This window comes from Ochotona curzoniae, unplaced genomic scaffold (genome assembly GCF_017591425.1).
Source record: "Ochotona curzoniae isolate NIBS_2020 unplaced genomic scaffold, NIBS_Ocur_1.0 contig_1, whole genome shotgun sequence".
NCBI lineage: Eukaryota > Metazoa > Chordata > Mammalia > Lagomorpha > Ochotonidae > Ochotona > Ochotona curzoniae.
The window spans coordinates 36064738-36092462 of NW_024464918.1; the positions used below are offsets into that span (position 1 = coordinate 36064738).

The window sequence follows — 27725 nt, forward strand, 5'->3', positions numbered from 1 at the left end:
CAGGGGTTGCAGTGAAAAGCATAGAGGCAAACATGGGGTTATGCTTAGTAAAAACATCAGCTCCAATACAACTACTGACCTTTCAAGTTTTTTTCTCTCTTTCTTAAAGATTTATTTATTTTTATTGGAAAGTCAAATATGTAGAGAGGAGGACAGAGAGAGAGAAAGATCTTTTGTTCGATGATTCACTCCCTAGGTGACCAGAACGGCTGGTACTGCACCGATCTGAAACCAGAAGCCAGGAGCTCTTAAGGGTCTCCCACACGGGTGCAGGGTCCCAAGGCTCTGGGCCGTCCTCGACTGCTTTCCCAGGCCACAGGCAGGGAGCGGGATGGGAAGCGGGGCTGCCGGGATTAGAACCAGCGCCCATATGGGATCCCGGTGCATTCAAGGCGAGGACTTTAGATGCTGAGCCCTGACCTTTCAAGTTTAAAGGCAGAGTTTTGATCTTCAGAAGGGTTTCAGTTTTTGCCGTCTAGAAGGAACAATGATGACATGAAAGCAGCAGACAGTGTAAGAACTGGTTTAGAAAAGTATGTTCCAAGTGGAAGTGAAGCTCCTTGTCAGAAATTGAGTCCTTGGGAGCTCATTCTAAAAAAAATTCTTACATGCATTCGGGCCAGAATTGTTTTTCAAGATTTGTGGGCTGTATTGTTGGTGACGTGACTTGGGGAGAATTACAATGTGGTGATAATTGGTTAATCTCCTTCCTCTTCCACAGGCGGTTATGATGTCATAGAGGTATTTCCTTCCGTGGAGAGTCGGGCAAAAACGGTGTGCCAAGTACTATGCAATCTCTGACTTCAGAATGATGTGTGCTATGGTTTTGTGTGTAATAATACTGCAACACGGTTTGATTCTTACAGGTTCTTTTTATCTTCTAGGGCTTGCATTTCCTTTGGTCCTAAGAATCGTTCAATTGGAGCAGCAGCTAAAAGCCAGGTAGGGTTTTGTTTTCTTTTTTCCCAAAATGTCTTATTTTTCTGGTTTGTGCAGCCATGTTTTCAGCAACTGGTCGTATGTTTATTTGTGCTTCACAGAGGCAGGGCCTGGTGTACAGCTCAGAGACCCGATCTTTGTTCACACGTGCTTGAGTGAGCAGTAGTTAGCATACCCACAGCAGTAGCAGCGCCTCCATTTGGGAATCAAAGCCTCCTCCATCTTTGCTGCTTGCAGTCTGTCTGCTTGGACCTTTCCTCTTGTTTGTGTTTAGTGTCTGTTCATCTACATTTCCGAAGAGAAACACTGTTGTGGAAAAAGGTTAAAGGATTTATGTTAAACCAGAGCCTGACATTTGAGGGCCCTTCAAAAAGTTGATATTAAAAACAACAGAAAAGTTAATTTTTGGTATAAAAAAATTATTGAGATCCTATTTAGGAAGTGTCCTTATAAACTAATGGAAAATGTATATTGTGATAAAAAATAGATCTTAATTTCTTTTTTTTTTTGAAGACTTATTTTATTTTCATTACAAAGTCAGATGTACAGAGAGGAAGGAGAGACAGAGAGGAAATCTTCCATCTAATGATTCACTCCCCAAGTGAATGCAACAGTTGGTGCTGCGCCAACCCGAAACCAGGGGCCAGGAACTTCTTCCAGGTCTCCCACACGGGTGCAGGGTCCCAAGACACTGGGCCGTCTTCAACTGCTTTCCCAGGCCACAAAGAGGGAGCTGGATGGGAGGTGGAGCCGCCAGGACCAGAACCGGCGCCCATATGGGATCCCGGGGCGTTCAAGACGAGGACTTTAGCTGCTAGGCTGTTGTGCCGGGCCCTAGATCTGAATTTCAAAAATGTTGGCACTTTGAGTGAACTTGGCCTTTTGGTTCTGTTTTCCATGGACTTTTTGCAGTAGGAGTCTTGTCTGCTGGGGTGTCTGTGGTATCTGTAGAATGAAGGAGGTGGGTGTTGCATTTTTTTGATTCTGCCCTGGGCAGGACCTATTATTTGAATCTCTGCAGAAGTCATGCTTGACTGATTTTTAATTAAATTTGTTGTTTATAGTTTTCCTTTGAGAATGTTGAAACTGCTTTAAGAAAGTGGTAGTTGGTAAATGCAGGCCTACTTTGAAATGTCTCTTGACTATAGTATAGTACATTTTTCTTTCTGAACTTGGCATTCTTATTGAGAACAGTTACTGCACTAACCTGCCAGGCAGGACAAGGTTCCCAGGTTCTTGGGCTACAGTTCCTTCCTGGCGGTTTCACTCCTGCACGCCCGCTCTGGACCTCTCCCTTGGCTCCCAGCACGACTGCTGTGTCTGCCTCGCCTCAGAGGAGCTCTCATTGCTGGTGTGCAGTTCTCTTACAGCTCTGGCTATGGGCAGAGGAGCCTGCAAATCTTTAAAGCTTGATTGATTCATTGATTTAGATTGGAAAGTCAGGATTCAGAGAGAAAGAAAGATCTTCCATCCACTGGTCCACTCCCCAAGTGGCTGCAGCAGCTGGAGCTGAGCAGATTAGAAGCCAGGAGCTTTAGGACCTTCTTCTGGATCTCCCGTGCGGGTACAGGGTCCCAAGTCTTTGGGCCTTCCTTGCCTGTTTTTCCTAGGCCACAAACATGGAGCTGGATGGGAAGTTGGATAGTTAGGACACGCACCCGTACCTCAATAGGATCCCAATGTGTGCAAGGCAAGGACCTTAGTCTCTAGGCTATCGTGCTGGGCCCAAAAATTAACTTTTTAAAAAATGATTTATTTTTATTGGAATGGCAGATTTACAGAGAGGAAAAACAGAGAAAGGTCTTTAGTCGGGTGGTTTTACTCCCTACAATGCTCAAAGCTGAACTGATCCTAAACTAGGAACCACAAGCTTCTTTCAGGTCTCCCATGTGGGTACAGAGTCTCAAGACTTGGGACCATACTGTACTGCTTTCCCAGGCCACAAGCAGGGAGCTGTGTGGGAAGTGGAGCAGCCAGGAAATGAAATGGTGCCCAGATGGGATCCTGATATATTTTTTGTTTTTTTAAAGATTTATTTATTTATTGGAAAGTCAGATATACAGAGAGAAGGAGAGACAGAGAGGAAGATATTCCATCCAATGATTCATTCCCCAAGTGAGCGCAGTAGCCGATGCTATGCTGATCTGAAGCCAGGATCCAGGAACTTCTTCCGGGTCTCCCACATGGGTGCAGGGTCCCAAGGCTTTGGGCTGTCCTTGACTGCTTTCCCAGGCCACAAGCAGGGAGCTGGATGGGAAGTGGAGCTGCTGGGATTAGAACCAGTGCCCATATGGGATCCTGGTGCTTTCAAGGTGAGAACTATAGCAGCTAGGCCACACCACCGAGCCCAGATCCTGATATTTTAAAGGGGGTCCTTAGCCAATTTAATCATCACACCTCAAAACAAAACAAAACAAAAAACACCTGAGATCATATCGTATTAGAAATTTTGTAATTCTGAAAACCCACCCAGGGTGTTTCCAGTCTTGTGTTGCTGTCCATTCACCTCTTGTACTTTTCTTTTTTCAAAGATTTACTTGTAGTTGAAGGCAGTTTTACAGAGTGGCACAGACAGGGAAAGGAGCCCTCTGCCTACTGACTCACCCCTCAGTGTGGCCACAAAAAAAAGTTGAGTTGCTTTGCAGCCATGAGCCAGAAACTTCTCGGTCTTCCATTGTGGGTGCAGGGATTCAAGGTTTTGGGCCATCCTCTGCTACTTTCTCAGGCCATAATCCGGGAACTGGATTGGAAATTGAGCTACCAGCATTAGAACTGGTATCCATATGGAATGCTGGTGCCTGAGGTGGAGGATTAGCTTACTGCACTTTTCTTTTCTTTTTTTTTTAAAATAACTATTTGGAAGGCAGAATTGCAGATAGAGGACAGACACTCGGGTTCTTTTTTTTTTAAAGATTTATTTTTATTTTTTTTTTTTATTGGAAAGGCGGATATAGAGAGGAGAGACAGGAAGATCTTCCGTCTGATGATTCACTCCCCAAGTGAGTGCAACAGCCAGTGCTATGCCAATCCGAAGCCAGGAGCCTCTTCTGGGTCTCCCACGCGGGTGCAGGGTCCCAAAGCTTTGGGCTGTCCTCGACTGCTTTCCCGGGCCACAGGCAGGGAGCTGGAAGGGAAGCAGGGCTGCTGGGATAGAACTGGCGCCCATATGGGATCCTGGGCGTGCAAGGCGGGGACCTTAACCACTGTGCCACCGTGCAGGGCCCACTCGGGTTCTTGATCCACTGATTCAATCCCCAACTGGCTACAGAGTTTATGGCCAAAGCGCTTGGGAAATTTCCTGATGCCTTTCAAGGCTTGTTCATGGAAGATGGATTAGAATAGAGTGGCCAGGTCTTGAAATGGTGCCCATATGAGATGCCAGTGTTGGAGGTAGGGCTTAACTTGCTGTGTCACAATGCCAGCACTATCTTTGTGTACTTCGGTAGGACATTTTTTTTGTTTGTTTGTGTGTCGCTGTCCTGCAGCAATGGACTTGGTGGACGGAGCCAATAATAACACGTGTGGACTCTACTGATGCCTTATTGGTGACATCCTACTTCATACACTGAGGGTCATAAGAGGCAAGGGAAGAGGTATTGAGCTTATCAACAAAACCCATCAACTGTTTCTATACTTGGTTTGGGACTCTTGTTTTGTATATTCCACCAGGTGTTTTCATTCACATGCCATCCACTCGTTCTCATACAGATGATGTTCAATCAGTCACACAGATGGTATTCATCCAGTTGTTCTCATACAAATGTTATCCAATTAATTGTAATCTTGACCTTCTAGAGTCACAATGCCCTTCTACATTTGTGGACAAATTATTTAACTACAATTTTTTTTTATTGGAAGATCAGATTTACAGAGAGAAAGAGAGGTAGAAAGATTTTCACTTCCCAATTGGCGATCCAAAGCCGGGATCCAGGAACTTCTTCTGAATCTCCCATGTGGGTGCAGGGTCCTGAGGATTTGGGCCGTCCTTTACCGATTTTCCAGGCCACAAGCAGGGAGCTGAACAGAAGTGGAGCAGCTGGAACACGAACTGGCGTCCATGTGGGATCCTGGCACATGCAGTGAGAGGACTTTAGCCACTGGGCTACTTTGCTAGACCCAACTATGGTTTGTGAATTGTTATGTGTTAACTTTGGTTCCTGGAAAGTTTAAACCATGCGCTTTGAGTAATTGTCAGAAGCCTATTCATTAAGGGCAGTGTTAGGCCAAGTTTCTTAAGAAGAAAGTGTTGCTTACCATGAGTGTCTCATGAGGCGGGTTCTCCTGCTGCAGGAGCTCTCCTGGCTGCTCTCCCAGGTGCTTTCCCCTACTTTCTCAGCCTCTGTTTCTGTAAAACTTGCCCTTTCCATTTGTTCTTGTACTTTATGCTTTGTCGTGGCTGGAGAAACTTCCGTGGGCTCATCGCCTGTAACATCTTGGTGGTGTTACGAATTTTGTGTTACGAGGAGTTTTAGGAAGAGAAAACACTTAGTTAAATATTACTGGCCTGGGTTTGTGGAAAAGTAGGAAGAGCTGGGCTGTTCCTCAGCATTGCCACCAGGCACCCATGCAGATCCGAGTGCTCGTTTGGCATGCTGCTGAGCACCAGGCAAAGTACTTGTTGTCTGATGAAAGCCGAAACCAGTAAGGAAACTTGGTAGGTAAGACGATGTCATTTGTCTGAGACAGTTAAAATAAAATGTAATATTTGTGTTTGATATGCTTTGGCTTAGGTAATCTCCAATGCAAAAAACACAGTCCAAGGATTTAAAAGATTCCATGGCCGAGCGTTCTCTGATCCGTTCGTGGAGGCAGAAAAATCGAACCTTGCGTATGATATTGTGCAGTTGCCCACTGGATTAACAGGTATAAAGGTAAGGTTGTTAAAATAGTGCCTTATAATTAAATGCAGTATGTTATCAATATAATCACGATTTTGTCAGTGCCAAACCATATGTCAAATTGTATTGAAAATGCTTAGGAAATGCTTTTGCTGGTAAACATCATTTGGATTTTTATTTATTTAATATTTATTATTATTGGAAAGATTTACAGAGAGAAGGAGAGACAGAGAGGAAGATCTTTTGTCTGCTGGTTCACTCCCCATGTGGCCAAAACAGCTGCAGCTGAGCTGATCCAAAGCCGGCAGCCAGGAGCTTCCTTCAGGTCTCCTATGTGGGTGCAGGGTCCCAAGGCTTTGGGCCGTCCTTGACTGCTTTCCCAGGCCACAAGCAGGGAGCTGGATGGGAATCAGGGCTGCCGGGATTAGAACTGGCACCCATATGGGATCCCGGGCGTGTTCAGTGCGAGGACTTTAAGCGCCATACTATTGGGCCGGGCCCCAAAACACAGTTTTCTTTTGGAGAGAAGGGAGTCTTTTGGAACATTAAGAGGATGCTATTCCTGAAATGTTTTGTGAGGCAGCTGATCATGGAAAAGAAGTGACAGGCGTGCGAGGTGGGAGTGAGGTGTCTTCAGGTTGGTGGGGGAATCCTGGAGGTAGGAGGAGGTTTTACCCAAGGTAACTTAGAGGAGGAGAGGAGTTTGAGGGTTTCATGTTGGAGAAGCAAGAACGATGTCAGCAGCCAAGAGGTGGTGAGGGCTGTGAAGGAGGAAGTCATCACTGTCGCTGGTTTTTGAGTTACCTTAGAAGTGCAAAACCTGGGGGTCTGATGCGATAGCCTAGTGGCTAAATCTTTGCCTTGCATCTGCTGGGATCCCATATTGGCGCTGGTTTGTGTCCCTGCTGCTCCACTTCCCTTCCAGCTTCCTGTTTGTTCCTGGAAAAGCAGGGATGAATGGCCCAAAGCCTTGGGACTCTGCATCTACTTTTGGAACCTGGAAGAACCTGCTGGGTTGTGGCTGTTGGCTTCAAGAAGCAAACTCTGGTACTCCCCGTGTGGGCTGGGTGCTTAGATGTCTGGGCCTTACAAATGCCTTAGGTGTTTGTTTATTTACTTACTTACTTACTTATTTATTTTGATTGGAAAGGTGTATCTACAGAGAGAAGTAGATGACCGTAATGGCCCGAGCTGAGCCACAAGCTTTTTCCGGGTCTCCCACATGGGTGCAGGGTCCCAAGGCTTTGGGTCATTCTCTACTGTTTTCCAAGATCCCAAGCAGGGAGCTGGATGGGAAGTGTTGCAGTCAAGATAGGAACTAATGTCCATATGGGATCCTGGTGGATGGATACAAGGCGAGGATTTAACCACTGGGCTATAGTGCTGGGCCCAGATTTTTCTACTTTAAGTGCATCTTGAAATAATGTGAGAGCATGCTAAAAATAGGTTCAATGTGACCATCAAGTTACTATTGCTTCTAACATTAGCTTTCTTCAGCTTTGTCTTTAAAAAACGTCGTATTGGACCTGGTGCATTGTATTGTCTGGGTGAAGCGTTCTCATTTGAGACCTTCAGGACTATGAAATGAAGAAATAAAAGAAGTCTGGGCACTTTTGCTTTTCTTGCAGGTGACATATATGGAAGAAGAGCGACATTTTACCACTGAGCAAGTGACAGCTATGCTTTTGTCCAAACTGAAGGAGACAGCAGAAAGCGTTCTTAAGAAGCCTGTTGTTGACTGTGTTGTTTCGGTGAGTTTATCTTAGTGTTAGGATTGTTTTTTGTTTTGTTCTAATTGTTGAGAAGTTCCAAGGTGGGCCTGCATGCTCTTAAGTATTTCTCTGGCTCCTCACTTGTCAGGCCTCTTGCATTGTTTCGCTGTTTAAATCCTGTCTGTCCTTGAAGGGAGCTCAAAGTCTGCTTACTCCTGGTTTCTTTGCTTGGCCCAGCGTAGTTAGGTGGTCTTCCGAAGAGTTGAATTGCCCTAAATACAAAGACTGTCTTTCTGTTTGCTGTGACCAGTACTACAAACATGGCAACATTCAACTTTATTTTGGCTTTTCCATATGTCTGTTTACAAGAATACATAAGAATACTTATGGGAAAAACAAAACTGGTAAATATTTGTTGTAAAAATTTTTAAAGCTCATGCATAGTTTTTTTGGAAGTACTCAGTTTCCATGGCTGGCATGTTTCTTTCTCTCTTTTTAAGCATTTTTGTTTTAGATGACGTTAACATAGATGGTCAGGGTTGGATGGATCAAGGCTTAGGGAAAAGTAGGAGCGGTCAGTTTCCAGATGTACTAGTTTTCTTCTGTTTCTGGGAGGTAGGGGGTATAAGGGGAGAAGCCACACCCCGCCTCCCAACCGTCCCAGCACGCAGTGATGGGGAATGGCCAGCTGATATCAACCCGGGAACTCAGTGTGGCGATGATCCGAAGGTTCTGCCCAGGTGGCTTTGATAGTTCTGAAATGTTGATCTTGCTGGTCTAAGGTTGAGGGAACCGTTTCAATGTCCATTGGCTGACACAGTTGACCTTAGAGTTTCCATTTGCCCAGATATTTGTTGTCATCATTTGGGTGGAGTGTTGTTCAGTTTGCCCTCCTTCCTCTGGCATGATGCAGATGTCTTCTGCAGGCCTCAGTGGGCCGCCATATCCTCCATGTGGATCAGGGCCAGCTGTTCACTTCTCTGTCTTTTCTACTGAGGAGGACCAGTTCTTGCAGGTGGGAAGGAGCTGGGCCACACGACCTAGCCCCGCTGGACCCCTGCTCCTGGGGCTCAGGGAGGGACCCAGCACCCACTGTGCAGATGGACCCAAGGATCTGGGCCTCACTGAATCCTCCACTCATGGGACTCACTGAGCAGGTAGGCCCAAGGACCTAGGCCAGGTAAAATGGGCTGTGCTAAAGTCCCCATCCCTAGGGCTCACAGACCCAGCACCAACCTCCCCTAGACTCGCATGGATCGCCTCACCTCGGCATTCACCAGTGGGTGCTACAGCCTGGCTCAGTTCAGCTTGCCCCAATTTCCAGCTCATGTTGATGGGTGCTGCAGCCTAGCCAGGCCCTCAGTCCCAGCCCCAATGTGAACTGGCTGTTGTTGCACCCTGATTCAGCCCCTCTGTTTCTTTTTACTTATTTAAGATTTATTTATTTGAAGTAGTTACAGAGTGAGATTGCTGAGTAGCTTTCCTGGTTTGGGGATCTAGTTAAATTAGTCCTGTATGGAGGATCTCCAGATGACAGTGAGTTGAGGTGAGTTGAGGCTGGAAGGACTTCAGCAAACTTGGTATATACCTACACTTGTGGAAGTACTTCCCAGTGAAAGGGTGTAAGACAAAGTTAACAAAGGAAAATGCCCCATGACGAAGCCAAGCACGGCTGCAGAGGCAGATGGGGTACATTTTAACTGTCTAGGGACAAGTTAGAATAATCTGTGACTTACTCTGCATTACGTGCTTAGAAGGTTTAGCCTTTTATCTGTTGGGAGGTCAGTCATGTTCCTAGTGTGTTACTGACATCCCAGACGCGTGCAAGTTTAATGGGTAGGCATGGTGAGTCAGTCTTAAACGTGAAAGGGGGACACTCCTAGATGCCATGCAAGTGCCAGCTTGTTAGGTCAGCCTGTGTAAGAGTAGCAGTTTCTGCTTCTGTGTGAACTGTCCTGTTCCTACAAAACGCAGTGTCGGGATGTAGGTATTGTGCATTCTCCCTGGGGCTGCCGACTCGGAAGTCTGACTCTTCCCTACCATTTGCAAATACTTTTATGAGCCAGAATATGTTACTGGAGGTATTTGAGGGTGTTGTTGAATTTTTATAAGCCAAAGTGAGGCTCTCAATATAGTAAACTGGGACAATTTTGTGGTAGGTTCCTTGTTTCTACACTGATGCAGAGCGTCGATCAGTGATGGATGCCACACAGATTGCTGGTCTGAACTGCCTGCGATTGATGAACGAGACTACTGCAGGTGAGACAACTGTTGGCTTTTGACATGTTTAATCTTGAAGGTTGCAGAATCTTGAAGTCTTTGGACTTCTTGCCTTTTTTTTTGTAAAGATTTGTTTTTATTGGAAAGATAGATTTACAGAAGAGGAGAGACAGAATGATCTTCCATCTGTTGGATGACTCCTCAAGTCACTACAACAGCTGGAACTGAGCTGATCAGAACCAGGAACTGAGTGCTTGTTCTGGGTCTCCCACACGGGTGTAGGGTTCCAAAGCCCCGGGCCGTCTTCTACTGCTTTTCCCAGCAAGGAGCTAGATGGGAAATGGAGCAGTTGGGACATGAATGGAATCTGGCACTTGCAGGCAGAGGATGAGCCAATTGAGCCAGTTCTGGCCCCATCACTGCCATTCTTGCTTACCACTTGTGTGTCATAGAATGTTTTGGGTTTTATGTCATATATGAGGAATTACTTTGACCCATCCTACTAAGAACACAGACTCTGCCTAATTACATTCGCTGTGTGCAGTATGCTGATGGACTGGATTCAGAGACGGGGTGTAAAGCATTGTGGAAATGCTAATGTGATGCGGGGGTGGGGGTGTGTGGGTGGAGGAGAAAGCCAGGAGTTGTAGTTAGGATGCGGGGAAATGGCTCTATCGTAAATCTCTAAAAGTAACTCATAAGTTCATGTATGTCATGTATAATTGTACAGGGCTAATCAATACTTTATTTTTTTCTATAACAATCCATGATTTAGTACAGTTCACCGTAGAATACTTTTTACTACCTAAGCAAATTTTATTTATTACTTAGGTGGTATTATTATGTTGAGTTTGTTTTTTTTTTTTTTCTTTTCTATAGTTGCTCTTGCATATGGAATCTATAAGCAAGACCTTCCTGCCTTAGAAGAGAAACCAAGAAATGTAGTGTTTGTAGATATGGGGCATTCTGCTTATCAAGTTTCTATTTGTGCCTTTAATAAAGGAAAACTAAAAGTAAGTATTCTTCTTTTCCAGAAGACTCTAACTGTGTTAAACTGTGGTAAGTTTTTGAGAGAAAGCTTAAAGAATTGGATAAGGATGTTGTTTCACTGCTGAGAACCGTCTAAACTGGAAGTGGGGCAAGCAGGAGGCTATTGACTTCACACGGTTGAACATGCATTGGTAGGGTGTCAAGTTTAGTGCATAGACCTTAAGAAAAAAGCTGTTAAGATCCTTGAGTCCTGTGTTTCATCTGTGAAATGGGAGCAATAATGCTTACGCCGTAGGCTCCTTAGGAGGAGGCTTTAGCAGGCAGTCTTGTACTGCTTTTACACAGGGGGTTTGAGGGAGCGTGTTCAACCCTCTGCTCTTATTTTGAGTGTCCTGGAAAAAGTTTATGACCAGAGCTTAGATGTAAGAGAAACTACACTGGGCTAGTACTGCAGATTTTTTTGTTTTTAAGATTTACTTAGTTAAATATGTACTATTTTAAAATTGACCATCCTTTTTTTCAAAGGTTCTGGCCACTGCCTTTGACTCAACCCTTGGAGGCAGAAAATTTGATGAGGTATTAGTAAATCACTTCTGTGAAGAATTTGGGAAGAAATACAAGTTAGACATAAAGTCCAAAATCCGAGCGTTGTTACGGCTCTCCCAAGAGTGCGAGAAGCTCAAGAAGCTGATGAGTGCGAACGCCTCAGACCTCCCCCTGAACATTGAGTGTTTCATGAACGATGTCGATGTATCTGGAATGATGAATAGGTAAGCATATTAATATTTTGATGATCAGCTAATGCGTGATTTCTGTTTGACCTTAATTAGCAAATTGCTGAAATCTTCGTGACTTTTATGTGATAACTTTAGTTCTAAGCGTAAATTAGGGACTGTTCCAGATCTTTTTTCTATGTGAAGTTTGGGTTTGATTATTCTAAAATTATATATACACATGTATACACACACACACACACATATATCTATACATACATACATATGTGTGTATCATTTATTGCCAGTTTTTATGAAATAGGAGCAAAGTGCTTTTTGTTTTTTTTTTATGATTGATTTATTTGCAAGTTAGAGATATAGAAGTACAGAGAGACAGAGGGAGATCTTCCACGTGCTAGTTTACTCCTCACCTGGCTGCAGACGCTGTGGCAGGGCCAGGCCAAAGTCAGGAGTTTCAGCAAGGTCTGTAGTTGGGTTGCAGAGGCCCAGCTACAACTACAACTCAGGCCCTCTTCTACTTTTGATGGCTCATTAGCAGGGAGCTAGATCAGAAGTGGAGCAGCTGGGATTACAATTGGCATTTCACCCTAGGGCAGCTGCTTGTTCCCTCATTGGCTGGCTTCCAAGTGCATCACCAGGAACGTGGGTCTAAGGTTCAGGTTAGCCTGGCCTCAAACCAGGCATTCAAACTTGGAATGCCTGGAGTCGCAAATGGCGGCTTAAGCTGCTGTGCTTTGACAGTTGTACCCCTTATTTTGAAATAGATTGTTATCTGTGCACATTTGCTCCAGCCTTCCTCTACTAGGCTAGCCTTGGCTGCAATATTTTTTTTTTAAAGATTTATTTATTGCAAGTCAGATATACAGAGAGAAGGAGAGACAGAGAGGAAGATCTTCCATCCGATGATTCACTCCCCAAGAGAGCACAATGGCCGATGCTATGCTGATCAGAAGCCAGGATCCAGGAACTTCTTCCGGGATCCCACATGGGTGCAGGGTCCCAAAGCCTTGGGCCTTCCTCGACTGCCTTCCCAGGCCACAGGCAGGGAGCTGGATGGGAAGTGGAGCTGCCGGGATTAAAACCAGTGCCCATATGGGATCCTGGGTGCTTTCAAGGTGAGAACTTAAGCCGCTAGGCCACGCTGCCGGGCCCGGCTGCAATATTTGTTCTTTTTGGGTGTGAATTACACTTATTTGTCTGGAACTACTTAGAAATAGAGTCATAGTATGTTAGTATAAGCGTCTGTTTAGTAACTCTTCTTGTGTTGTTTGCTAAGTGCCCACTGCAAGTTACTGTTAAAAGCTAGATTTCTTTAGTCATTTGCTGTTGAGAATAAATTGCCATTTTAGACTCTTCACATGTAATAATTTGTTACTACCTTTTCATCAGTGTTGGCATTAGTAATGTTGATTTTTTTTTTTCCATTCTGGTGGCTGCTTTTATACTTCTACTGTATTTAGATATAATTCGTGAAGGCCAGTTTATTTTTTTAAAGATTTATTTTTATTGAAATGGCAGATTTATAGACACAGGAGGAGAAAAAAGAGCTTCCATCCACTGGTTCACTTCCTTAATGGCCGTAATGGCTGGAGTTGAATCAGTTTGAGGCCAGGAACCAGGAGCTGCTTCTGGGGCTCCCATGTGGGTACAGGATCTCAAGGCTTTATGCCCTCCTGCACTGCTTTCCCAGGCCACTGGGATGGGAAGTGAAGCAGCTGGGACACGAACCGGTGCCCACATGGGATCCTAGTGCTTGTAAGCGGAAGATTAGTCAATTGATCTATTGTGCCAGCTCTGAAGTAATTTAATTTTTAAAAAATGCTGTTTTGAAAGGCATAGAGAGGTATTTTTCCTCAGCTTGTGTATACCCAAATAACCTATATAGCTGGAGCTTGGCTCTGCCAAACCAGGATAGCAGAACTCAGTCTGTGTTCCCTACTTAAATGATGCAAGTATTTGAATCTTTACTTGCTGCCTTTAAAAATGTATGTTAGCAGAAGGTGGAATGAGGAACATAAGCAGAATTTGAACCCCACACATTGTCCCAAGCCGTGTGTTAACGTATCTGCTGCTCCATATCCTTGCCCCTTTGCTTTTGAAGTATGTGATCCAACTTTTTTTAGTATTTTCATATAATTGTGTAGGCATCACTTCATTTTCATTACGTCATGTAAAAGTCTCAGTGAACTATCAAGCTATTAAAAGAAGTGACTAGTATTGTGTTACCAGGTTATGTTGCTGGTTACAATGTTGGCATCCTATATGGGTTCTGGTTTTTGTCCTGGGTTCAAGTCCTGGCTGAAAATTTCACGTATAAGTAGGATATAATTTTGCCTGCTTTTAAATTTTTATTATTATTATTTTTAAATAGAAGTAAATTCCTGGAGATGTGTGATGATCTTCTAGCTAGAGTGGAGCCACCGCTTCGTAGTGTTTTGGATCAAGCCAGTAAGTATCTTTGTAGAATCGTCTGTTAGATTCTTTGGACAGTGTTCTTTGCTTTACACCAAGTAGTTACATAGGTTCAGTGCTGTGTTTAAGCTGCCTTGTTTCTCTTTTAGCGATATCTTTCTCTGCCCCATAATCTTAGAGTTAAGTGTCAGGGAACTTGAGTAAAATTCTCTGAGACATTGGTTTTGACTCGGGGGTGGATGTAACTGCTTCGCGAGTGCCTGCTGACTTAGTAGTCTTGTAAACCTTCCTGTCAGTGAGTGACTTCTTTAGCTGCGTGAAAGATACAGTCTGTTCTGATGGCAGAACATTTCAATTTTGTGTTATGCTAAAGTGTGACAGTTTGAGTTAGGAATGTGTTACTAATTTTCCTAAAGCCTGCTCTAACAAATATTTCCTGAGTGCTCAGTGTTTTGTTGGTTGCTAAGTCTTTCAGAGTGTTGATGTTCTGCCAGCTTGGCACACACCTTGCTCTTAAGTCAAAGTGATGGGAGGCGGGTGTGTTCCTCTCTGCCCCCTACCAGGGTGTATCACCTTTCTTTAAATACTCTCTCAGGAGGTTGTCCCTTGGTGCCTGGTAGAGTGACGGGGAAAGCAGGCAATGGCAGCGATATTTGTGCGAGCAAGCTTTGGGACATGCTTCTCTGATAAGGCCTTGTGTGACGACTGTTGTAAGGTGGAACCTTGCTGCTGCTGTGGATGGGGGAGTGTGGAAGCCTTCCTTTTTTTGTTTGTTTGTTTAATAAAAGGTGTATTTAATCCCCTTGCAAGGGATAGTTAAGGGAAAAGGGTGCAGAGAGAGGGAGAGGGATTTTTCATCCTCTGGTTTACTTCGCAAATGGCCACCATGGCCAGGGATGGGCCAGACAGAAGCCAAGAACCAAGAGCTTCCTCCAGATGGCACACGTGGGTGCAGGGGCCTGTCGTTCACTTTCCTGGAGCGTTAGTTCTTGTAGAACACTGTCAGATGTTGCAGGACATTGGGTATTACCAGCCTAAGCCTCCCCGATCCCACCATGCTTGTGCTACCCTCTCCCTGGTACTTTCAGACTCAGAGCAGCTGCTTGTCTTCACATACCTGTGCTTGTGTGAGTGTGTGCTGTGACAAGTTGGTACATGACTGTGAGTACTACTGTTGGTCCTACGCTTTTTATTAGTTCAGTGCTGACTTAAAGGTTCTTTAATATAGATGTGTAATTGTTTTCAAATAGAGTTAAAGAAAGAAGATATTTATGCAGTGGAGATAGTTGGCGGTGCTACACGAATCCCCGCAGTAAAGGAAAAGATCAGTAAGTTTTTTGGTAAAGAGCTTAGTACGACGCTCAATGCCGACGAAGCCGTGACCCGAGGATGTGCGCTGCAGGTGGGTTTTCTTCAGGCTTATTGCGACAAGGTGGTGGTTAGCTTGTGGTCATTGCAAGGTCCAAGATTCTGAACCTGTTTGTTGATGTCATTTAAATAACTACAGTCTTTCAGTTAATTCAATAGACACATAGGTAACTCTGGGCTTCCTTTAAATGTCATAGATACTCATGTGATTTATGGTTGTACATGAGGTAGCGTTGTGCAACAGCTACCTAAGGGTGAAAATTTAATGAAAAAATTATAAGTACTGGATTAGACAGGTGATTTGACAAGTGATAGAAGTTGATTAAATTGCTTGCTTGGGTAGCATTGAATTATTGAATTAGAAACTTGAAGGCCGTTGATGGCCCTTGCTGGGGTTCATCATTATGATTCTACTGATTTGTCAATTTCTGTTGTGTATGCTTGCCAAATGCAATTCTCAAACATTTTATTTCAGTGTGCAATCTTATCGCCTGCTTTCAAAGTCAGAGAGTTCTCTATCACCGATGTGGTACCATTCCCCATATCCCTGAGGTGGAATTCTCCAGCAGAGGAAGGGTCAAGGTAACGCGTTTATTGCTCACTCTTACGCTATGGCAACTACTGCATTCCCTACCTTCCCGCCTAAATAAAGCTGTAATATTTTGTTGTAATGTGTAATGAAAAGTGATTGCTTATTACTCGGGGTAGATAAATTACGTTCTCACTGCCTCTGCTGATGCTGATGCAGGCATTGGCACCTCTTTCTGCTCTCTGAAGTGCATTTCCTTTTTTATTGACTATAAAGAGATAACTCCTAGAATCTGGAAACAATGCTATATCCTAAATTTGTGTTTTTTGTCTGTTTCCTCCCATGCAGTGATTGTGAGGTTTTTGCCAAAAATCATGCTGCTCCTTTCTCGAAAGTGCTCACTTTTTATAGAAAGGAACCTTTCACTCTGGAGGCCTATTACAGCTCCCCTCAGGATCTGCCCTACCCAGACCCTGCTATAGGTGAGTGAAGGGTAGGGTGGGCCGTGACATAGCCAGCTTTTCTCCACTTGAAGAACAGGGGTAGCAGGAAGAAATTGAAATACTTGAGGTAGCCAGACAAAACCTCTTCCAGTTCTGTTAACAGGGTCAGAATCGGGTTGCTGTTTTCTGGGCAGTGTTTCTCAGATAATGCACATTGGAATTCTGCCTTTATGTGAGGCACTTCTAGAGACTAAGGAATTAGAGAGGCGGGGCCCCTGTGCTTCAGTGGTGTGACAGCGTGCACACAGCTCAGCAGGAGAGTGTGGTACACTAGTAACAGACCAGGGTTTGGGGACCAGCCTGTCATAGTCTTCACTAGGCTCCGGGGAGACTGGCGATTTGATAATAGTACTGGTTGAAAAGAGAAGCTCAAGTACGTGACCAATATTTTAAATACATGCAGGAAGTATTAGCAATATGCTGAATGATACTGGGAAGCAGCAGGAAGATTTTTCTAATTTCTGAAACAGAATTGTGGAAGTAAACGACAGCAAAACCCTGATCTTAATAACTGGATTTACTAGGAATGGCAGTTTCTGGATAACTGGCAGTAGTGTGGAGTCCTTATTTGTTTTTCCTTGTAGAAGGATCAATGTGTGTCTTGGAGGTTTTCCTGACAGTAACATCAATATTAAATAATGAAGTGGAATAGGGAACAAATTAGAAATGATTGAGTCCTTAATTGGGGATAAATATGCCTAAAAGTAAAAGATCAAGAAAAATTGTGATAATTTGGTGTGATTGTATGAGTATTCACTTTGCTTATTTGAAGTGTCATGTTAGTTACCGAACCGACATGGAGCAGTAGCTATCACTTGGCATTGTGAGTGTGTGCATGTTTAAAATCATCCTCTTCGGTGGTTCTTTTTTTGTCTCTTTCCTGTCCATAGCTCAGTTTTCAGTTCAGAAAGTCACTCCTCAGTCTGATGGCTCCAGTTCCAAAGTGAAGGTAAAAGTTCGAGTCAACGTGCATGGCATCTTCAGTGTGTCTAGTGCATCCCTAGTGGAAGTTCATAAATCCGAGGAAAATGAAGAGCCAATGGAAACGGATCAGAACGCAAAGGAGGAAGAGGTAATTTGGGTGTTTTGGGCTGTGAAGGATGCCCCTGGGTAACTTGAGTAGAAATACTAGCAAGTGGATGGGTGACAGGTGAGCACTGTGACAGACCTGGGGCATGTATGGCTCCCTTGGTAGTGAAGGCACAGAAGATTTTTACACAGAGTTTGTGAGTATGGAATGGATACTAAAGTTGGCTTCTGTTTCCTTCAGCTTGGTAGTTCTTGAAGGGAAGGTCCCATGTCATGTTTGATTATTTTAATGAGTAGTTTGTTCACGTACATATTGGAATGGACCCTGGGCATTGTCCTCACTATGTCTCAGAATCAGTGCTTCCTGAGACTGGAGTCTGATCTAGAGATTGGGGTTGCTGTGCTTTGGGTTGGAGTCCCGCTCGAGTAGTGATAGAAGCTGTCCGGTGATTCTGACGTGCTGCAGATGTTGAGGCTCTCCCCCAACTGCTCCCTTCGTCAGTACTGTGAGGCTTGCTGCTCTGACCCATGTAATGACTATACTTTTGAGGGTGAAAAGGATGAATTAGGAGCTGCTTGGAGTAGACTTAAGACATGCAATCATGAGGAACCTTTGAGAAACTCAAGTGTGTTCTCAGGATTGTATTTTGTAGATGGTGTTAAATGGTGCCACGTAGTGTACTACCGGTACTGATGGTTTGCATCACAGCTTCACAGTCCTGTTGTATAGACTGATAACTAAGATTAGAGGGAATCCTGTGTGTTTTGTATAGCTAGCCTGTGTGGCCTAGCTATGTGGAATAGCTGGAATTTGAGGCAAGAGCTACTGATAGAGCTTCCTTGGGAACTCGCGCTCTGTAACCGCCAGTGTGTTATGAAGCTTACTCCTTGAGCAGTGTTTCTCTGGTGTTGGGATTTACTCAGCTCTGTTTTCCAGAAGATGCAAGTGGACCAAGAGGAGCCACCTGTGGAAGAACAGCAGCAGCAGCAGCAGCAGACACCAGCAGAAAATAAGACAGAATCTGAAGAAATGGAGGTATGAGCTGTCTTATAGAATGTGAATTAATGGTTGTGGTTTCTGATAAGGGATTGTCTTTGAAGATAGTTACTCAGTTACTGTAGTGATTCTTGATACATTTTAATAATTTTCTGAAAGATTTTATAATATATTGTGAAGGTACTTTGAACTCTATTATTTTTCTTTAAAGATTTATTTTTATTAGAAAGTCAGACATACAGAGACGGGGAAAAACAGGAAGATCATCCATCCGTTGATTGATTCCTCAAGCGCTCGCAGTGGCCAGAGCTGAGCTGATCCAAAGCCAGGAGCCTCTTCTGGGTCTCCCATGCGGGTACAGGCTCCCAAGGCTTTGGCTGTTCTTGGCTGCCTTCCCAGGCTACTTTAAAAACTATAGGTTGGGGCACAGTGCAGTAACCTTAGTGTCTAAACTTTTCACCTTGCATGTACCAGGATCACATATGGGCACCAGTTTGTGTCCCAACTGCTCCACTTCCCATCCAGCTCCCTGCCTGAGACCTGGGAAAGCAGTGGAGGACAGCCCAAAGCCTTGGGACCCTGCACCCACATGGGAGACCTGGGAAAGGCTCCTGGCTCCGGGCTTTAGATCAGCTCAGCTCTGGCTGTTGCTGCCACTTGGAGAGTGAACTAGTGGATGGAAGCTCTTCCTCTATGTAAATAAGTCTCAAAAACAAACAAAAAATACCCCTAAATTATTTAGGCTGCCAGAAAACAGGTTAATAGAGCAAAAGATCCTTTGACACATGGCCATATTGAAATTTTGAAAAGTCCGTATGTGTGTTAGTGATTTCTCTACTTCCAACGTCTCATTGTGTTTGTTCTTCCTGATTTCTGTTATTTTAGACCTCTCTGGCTGGATCTAAAGACAAAAAGATGGACCAACCGCCTCAGGCCAAGAAGGCTAAAGTGAAGACCAGCACTGTGGACTTGCCCATTGAGAATCAGCTGTTGTGGCATATAGACAGGGAGATGCTCAACTTGTACATCGAAAATGAGGTGGTTGTTAAGTCTCTTACAGTCGGGAGCTCATGTGGTCATCTTGCTCAGAAAGTCGTTTAGATTTATGGGATCTGTAAGATTAAAGAATAAAACCTACAGAGTGCCAAAATCCTTTTACAATTATATTAATAGGATGTCTAATTATAAGAGCTCTGTTAAGAAATTGAAAATGGTTTAGGTTTATGGGTTCTATAATAGCTAAATTTAAATAATAAAACCTGTTGAATGCCAAAATTCTCTTAGGGAGTGTTCTGTTGCTATGTTGTCAGCTGATGTAACCACTTAAATCAACCAAAATTATCTTGATAGGATGTCTTATTTGTAAGAGCTTTGTTAGGAAATCTTTGGTTTAGCGGAGGTACTGTTAATTTTGGGGTGTGTGTGCTTACGAGAGATTGGGATGTTAAGGGAGATTCATCACAGAAGTCGGTCAGTACAAGTCACATAGCGTTAATTACATTAATTCCCAGTTATGGGATTCAAAAGTGAGTGGTGAGGTTTGGAACCCTGGAGTCATTATTAATGGGATTGTTACCTGTGACATTTCTTAGGCATCCACTGAATACTCTCTCTGCAATACCACTCACGTTTGTGTAGTGTGAATAAACTTGATTTTCTAGGTTTTCCTTAAGGTGGTATACTCTGAAGTATCATTATCTAACAGCCTGTCGTTTCTTGGCATTCTCTTGTGCTTAACTCTGTTCAGATTTTTTGCTGGAGTGTTCTGTTGCTGTGTTGTCAGCTGATGTAACCACTTAATTCAAATCAACCAAGGACAGGTTTCAGCTGTCACTTTGCTGGTTTGGAGAACTGAAAAGGAATTGGGGGAGATTGGTTGTCTGCATTGGTAGTTGTGGTGGCCCTGAAGAGGAAATTACCTGTTTTCCTGAAGTCTGCTTGGTTTATCTGTCCTCAGGGTAAGATGATCATGCAGGACAAATTGGAGAAGGAGCGCAACGATGCCAAGAACGCGGTGGAAGAATACGTCTATGAAATGAGAGACAAACTTAGTGGTGATTATGAGAAGTTTGTGAGTGAGGATGTAAGTGTGTCCCATGTGCCAGGCTGCTGTGTCTTCTCGAAGCATCTTTGAATGTGGCAGAAGGAAAGCTTGCCTCTACGTGTATAGAGTAGAATGACCAACCAATTTTAGGGTGAAGGGCAAAGTTGCACAAATAGAGCATTCTTAATCCTACAGCCGATACTCGGAGTCACAATGCTTGACAGCTGCAGATGTGGGTTTTGGCCTCCTGGACTAGGGATGCTTGCCTGGCAGTGTATGTGCAAGGATTTTGGATTTGAAAGAATACAAAACCTGAAAGACTGGTCCCTTGCATTTTTGATACAGGACATACAAGGCACTAACTGCTTTATAATGATATTCCATATTCCTGTTTTAGTGCAGTGCTTGTTGAAGCAAGTGGTGTCTCTACATCACTTTCACATCCCACATTTTTACCTATTTGACTGCTGATACTTAACCTGGTATTTTTCTTCTAGCCAGTTCACTGTGTGTGTGTGTGTGTGTGTGTGTGTGTGTGTGTGTGTGTGTAAGTGTGTAACTCACAAATAAGTGCAGTTTTTGGTATGGAAATTGCCAAATCTATTTGAAGTCCTCTACAGCCTAAAGAGTAAAAGAATATCCCTTGTGCCTGTCAAGCCCAGTAGCACCTGCTGGTCTTCATCGCTGCGTTTCCCACCCGTTCAGAGTTGTAGAGCATTTCTTAGGGATGTCATTCCAGTCTGAGTCTGTGACTGGACAGCTGATTCAGCCCTCATTGTTGACCTATCTTCTTCAGGATCGAAACAGTTTTACCTTGAAACTAGAAGATACTGAAAATTGGCTCTATGAGGATGGTGAAGACCAGCCAAAGCAAGTCTATGTTGACAAGTTGGCTGAATTAAAGGTAAGTGTTGTTGAGAGTAGGCTGTTTGAACCACACTGACTGTGGGTACGGCTCCCAAGAAGAGTCACTCAAAATGGAGAATTCTCATGTTGAGAAGATGGGATAAAAATTGTGTTTCAAAAATCATATATCCTTAATGACTATGTCATTGTCAGTATAAGTGTAAAATAACAAAAGAACTGAAAATGTAGATTTACAGAGTGCGACTGAATGGAAGAGATGGTGCATACTTGATGTCGAGGTATAAAAAGACAAGTAACAAGATGTACCTGCTGCTCCACTGCTCCTGCAGTGCAGTGGGGACACAACCGGCTGGAGAGATAATCAGCAAAAGCAGAGTGTTTGATTTTGTATTTTAAAAATATGGTTGTTGGGCCCGGAGTGGTGGCACAGTGGTTAAGGTCCTCACCTTGCACACCTGGGATTCCATATGGGCACCGGTTCTAATCCCGGCAGCCCCTCTTCCCATCCAGCTCCCTGCCTGTGGCCCGGGAGCTCTGTATATCCGCCTTTCCAATAAAAAATAAATAAATCTTAAAAAATAAATAAATAAATAAAAATATGGTTGTTACTCCTTCGAGCTAAAAATACCAAGAATTGTGTAACATTGGGCATTCTTGTAGGAAAAGGAAACAGAATAGAAGAGTTGGCTTCGCCTGTGGCCCTTCAGTTGAAGCTCTGGTTCTCTGGGCCTTTTATTTATTTATTTTATTATTATTATTATTTTTTTAAGATTTATTTTTATTATTTTTTTATTGGAAAGGCAGATATACAGAGAGGAGAGACAGAGAGGAAGATCTTCCGTCTGATGATTCACTCCCCAAGTGAGCGCAACGGCTAATGGTATGCCGATCCGAAGCCAGGAGCCTCTTCTGGGTCTCCCACGCGGGTGCAGGGTCCCAAAGCTTTGGGTCATCCTCGACTGCTTTCCCAGGCCACAGGCGGGAAGCTGGAAGGGATATGGGATCCCGGGCGTGCAAGGCGAGGACTTAACCACTTGTGCCACCACGCCGGGCCCTATTTATTTATTTTTTTAAAGATTTATTTATTGGAAAGGCAGATATACAGAGAGGAGGAGAAACAGAGAGGAACATCTTCAGTTCGATAGTTTACTCCCCAAGCGGCCGCAACGGCTGGAGCTGAGCCAGTCTGAAGCTAGGAGCCTCTTCCATGTCTCCCACATGGGTGCAGGGTTCCAGGGCTTTGGACTGTCCTCAACTGCTTTCCCAGGCCACTTGCAGGGAGCTGGATGGGAAGCAGGCTGCCAGGATTAGAACTGCCCATATGGGATCCCAGTGCGTTCAAGGTGAGGACTTTCACCACTATGTTATCGTGCCAGTCCCTCTCTGGGGCTTTTTTACCACCTGCTGGGTGGGCTGTCTCAACGAAGACCTTGGCAGTTTAATTTCATTCTTGGAAGACTAAAGCTTAAGAGCCATTCCACTTTGTTTTTTTTCTTTGTTTTGCTTCTTGTTCTGGTAGATGTCAGACATGGAGGCAAAATTGTAGTGTCTGCCATTGTCAGGTGCTCGACATCTGTCTTCTCCATTCCCATTGGATTTGAGCAAGTCCCTGGTGATCCAGTGTGCCTTTCCAGGAAAAGACAACGTACGTTGTCCCAGCTAAGGGATCCTTTGTAACAATAGTGACAGTTTCCTCTTTTTTTTTTTTTTTCCATAACCGATTATTATTTTAGTTGGTTGACTATGGATCCCCCAAGAACCACATATTTTTATTAGTTTTTTAAGTCTTCGTGGTTTCCCATTTATCCTTTTTATTTTTGTGAAGCCGTTGGATTAGTTCTGCCTTAGTCTGGATGTTGCTGTTGTTATTTCCGTGCAGGTATCTAACAGCTGGTTCAATGGTAGGTGGATCCAGAAGCTCCATTACACTCAGATTTTTCTTTTATTAAATTTTAATTGAAAATATAAGAAAATTATTTGGTCAGTATACCAAAGCACCTAGTTTTTTGTTTTGTTTTTACTAGAAATCCACTTTTTTACAGAGAGATGGAAAGAAAGATCTTCCATCTGCTCGATCACTCCCCAAGTGACTGCAACGGGCAGAGCTGAGGAGATCTGAGGTCAGGAGCCAGGAGCTTCTGTGCAGGGTCTCAAGGTTTCCAAGGCTTTGGGCCGTCCTCTGCTGCTTTCCCAGACCACAAGCAGGGAGCTGGAAGGGAAGTGGAGCTGCCAGGATTAGAACCGGTGCCCATGAGTGATCCCGGTGCAGGCAAGGCAAGGATTTTAGCCTTTAGGCTACTGTACTGGGCCTAGTTTGTGTGTTGCCCTCCCCACCTCCCCTTCCCAAGTTGTGTGTTAAGAACTCAGGCTTAGGTGACAAACTGCAGTGACTGCGTGTAGATGATGGAGAAACCTGTTTGACTGTATATTAACACATGGAGAACAAATGTACTCTCATCAGTCCTGGCATAAACAGAATGTCTCTGGTGGTTTAAGATGTGTGAAAAATTTCTCTGTTCTCTCTCATGTGAAGAATCTAGGTCAGCCTATTAAGATACGATTCCAGGAATCTGAAGAAAGACCAAAATTATTTGAAGAACTGGGGAAACAAATCCAACAATATATGAAAGTAATCAGTTCTTTCAAAAACAAGGTATCTGTCATGTAATTTTTTTGTTTTGATAGTTAATTTAAAGCATTTATGTAGTTTTATTACTTGACGTTTGTTTAATTATGTTGGCGTTTTGAATGTTAATTTTGTGTAGTACTTTATATAATCTTGGACCTACAGAATTTGCTGTTTGTCTTGAAAAGGTGGCTCCCGACGGTGTGCAGTGTTGTTGACTGCTTGCCTTGCAGTGCTGCCGGTGCCCATCCTCACGGGCGCTGTCCTAGCCCCGGAGCCGGTTGGGTGTGCACATGGGGCTCTATGTGAGCAGTAAGGCAGCTCTGGAGCGTTGTGAGATTGTCACAGAAGGCACACGGCGCTCACAGTGTGGTTGGTGGACTTGGCACTGAGAGCTTCTCCCTTGGCCTTGCACAGCCCTCAGTAATGACCTGGGGAGCTGGGCTTCAGCTGCGTGACTCCAGCACTGGCGTGCTGCCCACTCTGCTGTGTGCCGTCATCTTGGTTCTTGATGTATTATCACGCAAGAAACCCAGGAGTGATCAATAGAGTTTGCAAAAAGATTTTGATTGTGAAAGTCCTTCTCTAAGAAATTGTATTCATTATTGTTCTGACCAGCATGCGTAAATCTTAGCTTCCATATCTAAAGAAAATGTAGGTTTTTTTTTTTTCATTGTGAAATTATCTTTTAGTATGAAACCTGTTCATGTATTTCCACTTTTGGATTTACGCGTTTTTATTGGAAAGCGGATCAGATTTACGAAGAGGAGAGACTGGGTTCTTTGATCCGCTGGCTCACTCCTCAGATGGTCACAGTGGCTGGAGCTGAGTCAGTCCAAAGGCCGGGGCCAGGAACTGTTTGTGGGTGCAGCATGCCAAGGTTTTGCCCATCCTCTGCCGCTTTCCCAGCCCACAATAGGGAGTTGGATGGGAATGGAGCATTTGGGACATGAACCAGTGCCCATATGGGGCATCCTGTTGCACAGAGGTGGAGGATTAGCCAATTGAGTCGTCATGTTGGGCCCTATACTTTCGAAACCATGTAATTACCTTATTATGTATTTTCTAATTTTTCTGAATGTTTAAAAAACTTGTTCATTTTTTTTTCTGTTGAACTTTACATGTGCTTCAGTTTTTGAAAACTTGTAACACTTTGAAATCTGGTGATGAGCTAGACTGCTTCAGGGAGGCCGAGTCCTGTCTTTTGACATTGTCTCTGATGGCTGTAGGAGGACCAGTATGAGCATTTGGATGCTGCGGACATGGCCAAGGTGGAGAAGAGCACAAATGAGGCCATGGAATGGATGAACAGCAAGCTGAATCTGCAGAATAAGCAGAGCCTGACCCTGGACCCCGTGGTCAAGACAAAAGAGATTGAAGCTAAAATTAAGGTAATTTGGGTTTCTTCAGGTGACCTTGAGGAGGGAGTTTTGCTGCTGGTGTGAGGGCTGGTGGAGCTGCGGATAGCAAGGGGCACAAGAGGTGTTCGTTTGTAAGGAACCATACTGTTCTCTTGCTGTTGTAGGAGCTGACGAGCTTCTGTAGCCCTATAATTTCCAAGCCTAAACCCAAAGTGGAACCTCCAAAAGAGGAGCAGAAAAACGCAGAGCAGAATGGACCAGTGGACGGACAAGGTGACAACCCTGGCCCTCAGGCCGCCGAGCAGGGTGCAGACGGAGCTGTGCCTTCCGATGCTGACAAGAAGCTTCCTGAGATGGACATTGATTGATTGCAACACTTGTTTATATTAAAACAGACTATTATAAAGCTTTAAGTTGTCAGCTTTGTTCTAACTATCAACTAGAGCAAGTGAAACTGGAGATTTCTTAATCAGTTTTTAGGGGCTTTGGGGAAAGGGATATAGGAATGTAGGAGCTTTTGACTTCTAAATAGTTAGATACAGAGAGTGAGTACATTGTATCTCTTTCATATTTCGAAGCCAGTGAGTACCTGCACGTAAGCTTCACTCATTCTGTGTTGAATCATGCTTCTTCGAGGGTAAATTTGTTTTAGAAAGTTGAGCTGTCACAAAAATTATACCTAGCTGTTGAGCAACCTTTACACGATGCTCGGCCTGACAGGAGCTCGAATTGCGTCTTCAGAGTCTGCTATTGAGCTTGCCCGAAGGCTCCCCTCTTGGTGTGGGGATGAGGGCAGGTCCCCCTCAGCTCTGGGGGCTGGAATAGCACATGGCCGAAGTTAGTGGAGCGGAAGTATGCTCTCGAGCTAAGGCCAGGCCTCCTGTCCTCTCCCTCCGCAACTCCTCTCAGCAGAGCTCCCAACCCCCAATGCCCACGCCAGAACAGACCGGGACTGAAGCTCTGAGACCTGCACTTCTTAAAGTGCTCCTTGTGCCCAGAGCTTTGGGGCTCCTCCGGCAGAAAGGGCAGCCTTGTGTGGAGGGACAGTTGCTGTAGGCAGTCAAGTTCTTGTTAATTATGGCATAAAGAATTGTGCCACGGCCTGTTCATTCAGGTGCCAGAGGTTCTGTATGTATTGGGTACATTTTGGACTCCTAGAAGAATAGAGGTTCTTTTCAGCTCATCTGTCCCCTGTGTGCCAAGTATTCTTTCTGTTAGGAATCTTCCCATTTCTGTGTGAAGCAGCTGAGACAGATCATACAGAAACCCAAGATGCAACGCATCACACCGGCTGAGCCTAAAGTGAGTGTGAAAGCAGTGCGGCCTGATGTGTCAGCCTCTCGGCCTTCCTTTTGGGGGCACCTGCAGCAGAGGCCCGAGCTGGTACCTGCCTTAGAAACTCCTTTCCAACGGTGTTGGTTTTGCTTTGTATCTTTGTGATAATGGCTACTACTCTGTGTAACAGAGTGTGTCTGTTGATGTTGGGCTCTGTTAGAAATGAGACCATACCCTGCACAGTTTCTGTTTCTGTCCATGTCCACATAGAAATGTTCCTGCGTCACAAGCCCTCAAGTGCCATGGAGAACAGCTGCCTACACGGAAGGGGGTGTGTGGGCAATGGCCCTGGCCAGGCCTGCACTCACCTGGCAGGCTTCTCAAGTGTCAGTTGGCATGATGCCAGCTGGGACCTGCTGGCTGCAGGGTTAAGCCAACTTTTAGGCTAAAGTTTTGTTGTGTGTGTTTGTGGGGGAGGGCTTGGGTGTTGGGATGGGATAAATTTGAAGATTATAACTAGGAATGAGGTGACATGGTTGCTTGCTGTCTGACAGTCTTTCAGACCAGATGGATTCCCACAGGTGCCAGGCCATAGAGTGAACACAAGGATCTGTCCCGGCTGCGTTACCCAGTTGGTCTGTTAAAAACTCCAGGTCACGTTCTCACACTAAGAAAAACATGCAGTAAACATGAGACAAGTTTAGGAAAAACTAATAAAAGAAACCTGTCTTAGACTCTAAGGAATGGCTTCCTTCCTTTTGTGATGAAGGCTGCTGAGTGCACATGAGTGTGCAGGCCTGAGAGAGAGAGAGAGAGAGAGAGAGAGAGTGTGTGTGTGTGTGTGTGTGTGTGTGTGTGTGTGTGTGTGAAAAGAGGGTTCCCTAGTCTGCTTGCCATGTCTCGAGCTCTGCCCAGCGGTGGGTAGAGGTCACTCCCGCACTTGTCCTCCCGGTCAGCCTCTGCTGTCAGGGGATCTTCATCTAGCTCCTCTTCCTAAGCCTTAACTGGAAGCTTTGCCAATAGCAGAGGGTGGATGGTTTTCATAGAGGTATCAGGGTTCGTAACTGTGCCCAACACAGTGCACATCTCGGAGCGGGTGTGAGGTGTGTGTGCACAGGCTGTTTGTGCTGGTGTTAATGTGGGGGAGGAGACAGGCCTGGGTAGGGGGCTCGCTGTCTGCCGTCGGCCACTTAGCACTGGCCTGGGTGCTTTGGTGGGCCAGAGCAGGTTAACCTTCCAGCACCTGTACGGTCCTGCAGTGAGTCATCTCCTTCCAAGCCT

At 44.6% G+C, this 27725-nt stretch overlaps 1 protein-coding gene across 2 annotated transcripts in view; it reads left to right on the plus strand.

Moving 5' to 3' along the window:
• HSPA4 (heat shock protein family A (Hsp70) member 4) overlaps positions 1-27184 on the plus strand; it is a 38492-nt gene extending 11308 nt beyond the window's left edge. The window contains exons 2-19 of one of the 2 annotated variants that reach the window (XM_040971608.1): positions 885-942; positions 5670-5810; positions 7406-7528; positions 9649-9748; positions 10589-10722; positions 11225-11469; positions 13805-13881; positions 15096-15247; positions 15689-15795; positions 16091-16224; positions 17136-17317; positions 18212-18310; positions 19157-19309; positions 20229-20354; positions 21112-21219; positions 23716-23835; positions 25038-25199; positions 25334-27184. In XM_040971608.1, the coding sequence (XP_040827542.1) occupies positions 885-942; positions 5670-5810; positions 7406-7528; positions 9649-9748; positions 10589-10722; positions 11225-11469; positions 13805-13881; positions 15096-15247; positions 15689-15795; positions 16091-16224; positions 17136-17317; positions 18212-18310; positions 19157-19309; positions 20229-20354; positions 21112-21219; positions 23716-23835; positions 25038-25199; positions 25334-25537 (2425 nt within the window). In that variant the 3' untranslated portion in view covers positions 25538-27184. The remainder of the gene's footprint in view (positions 1-884; positions 943-5669; positions 5811-7405; positions 7529-9648; positions 9749-10588; positions 10723-11224; positions 11470-13804; positions 13882-15095; positions 15248-15688; positions 15796-16090; positions 16225-17135; positions 17318-18211; positions 18311-19156; positions 19310-20228; positions 20355-21111; positions 21220-23715; positions 23836-25037; positions 25200-25333) is intronic. The other variant, XM_040971618.1, reaches the window with a different exon arrangement.
• The last annotated feature ends 541 nt before the right edge of the window (positions 27185-27725 follow it).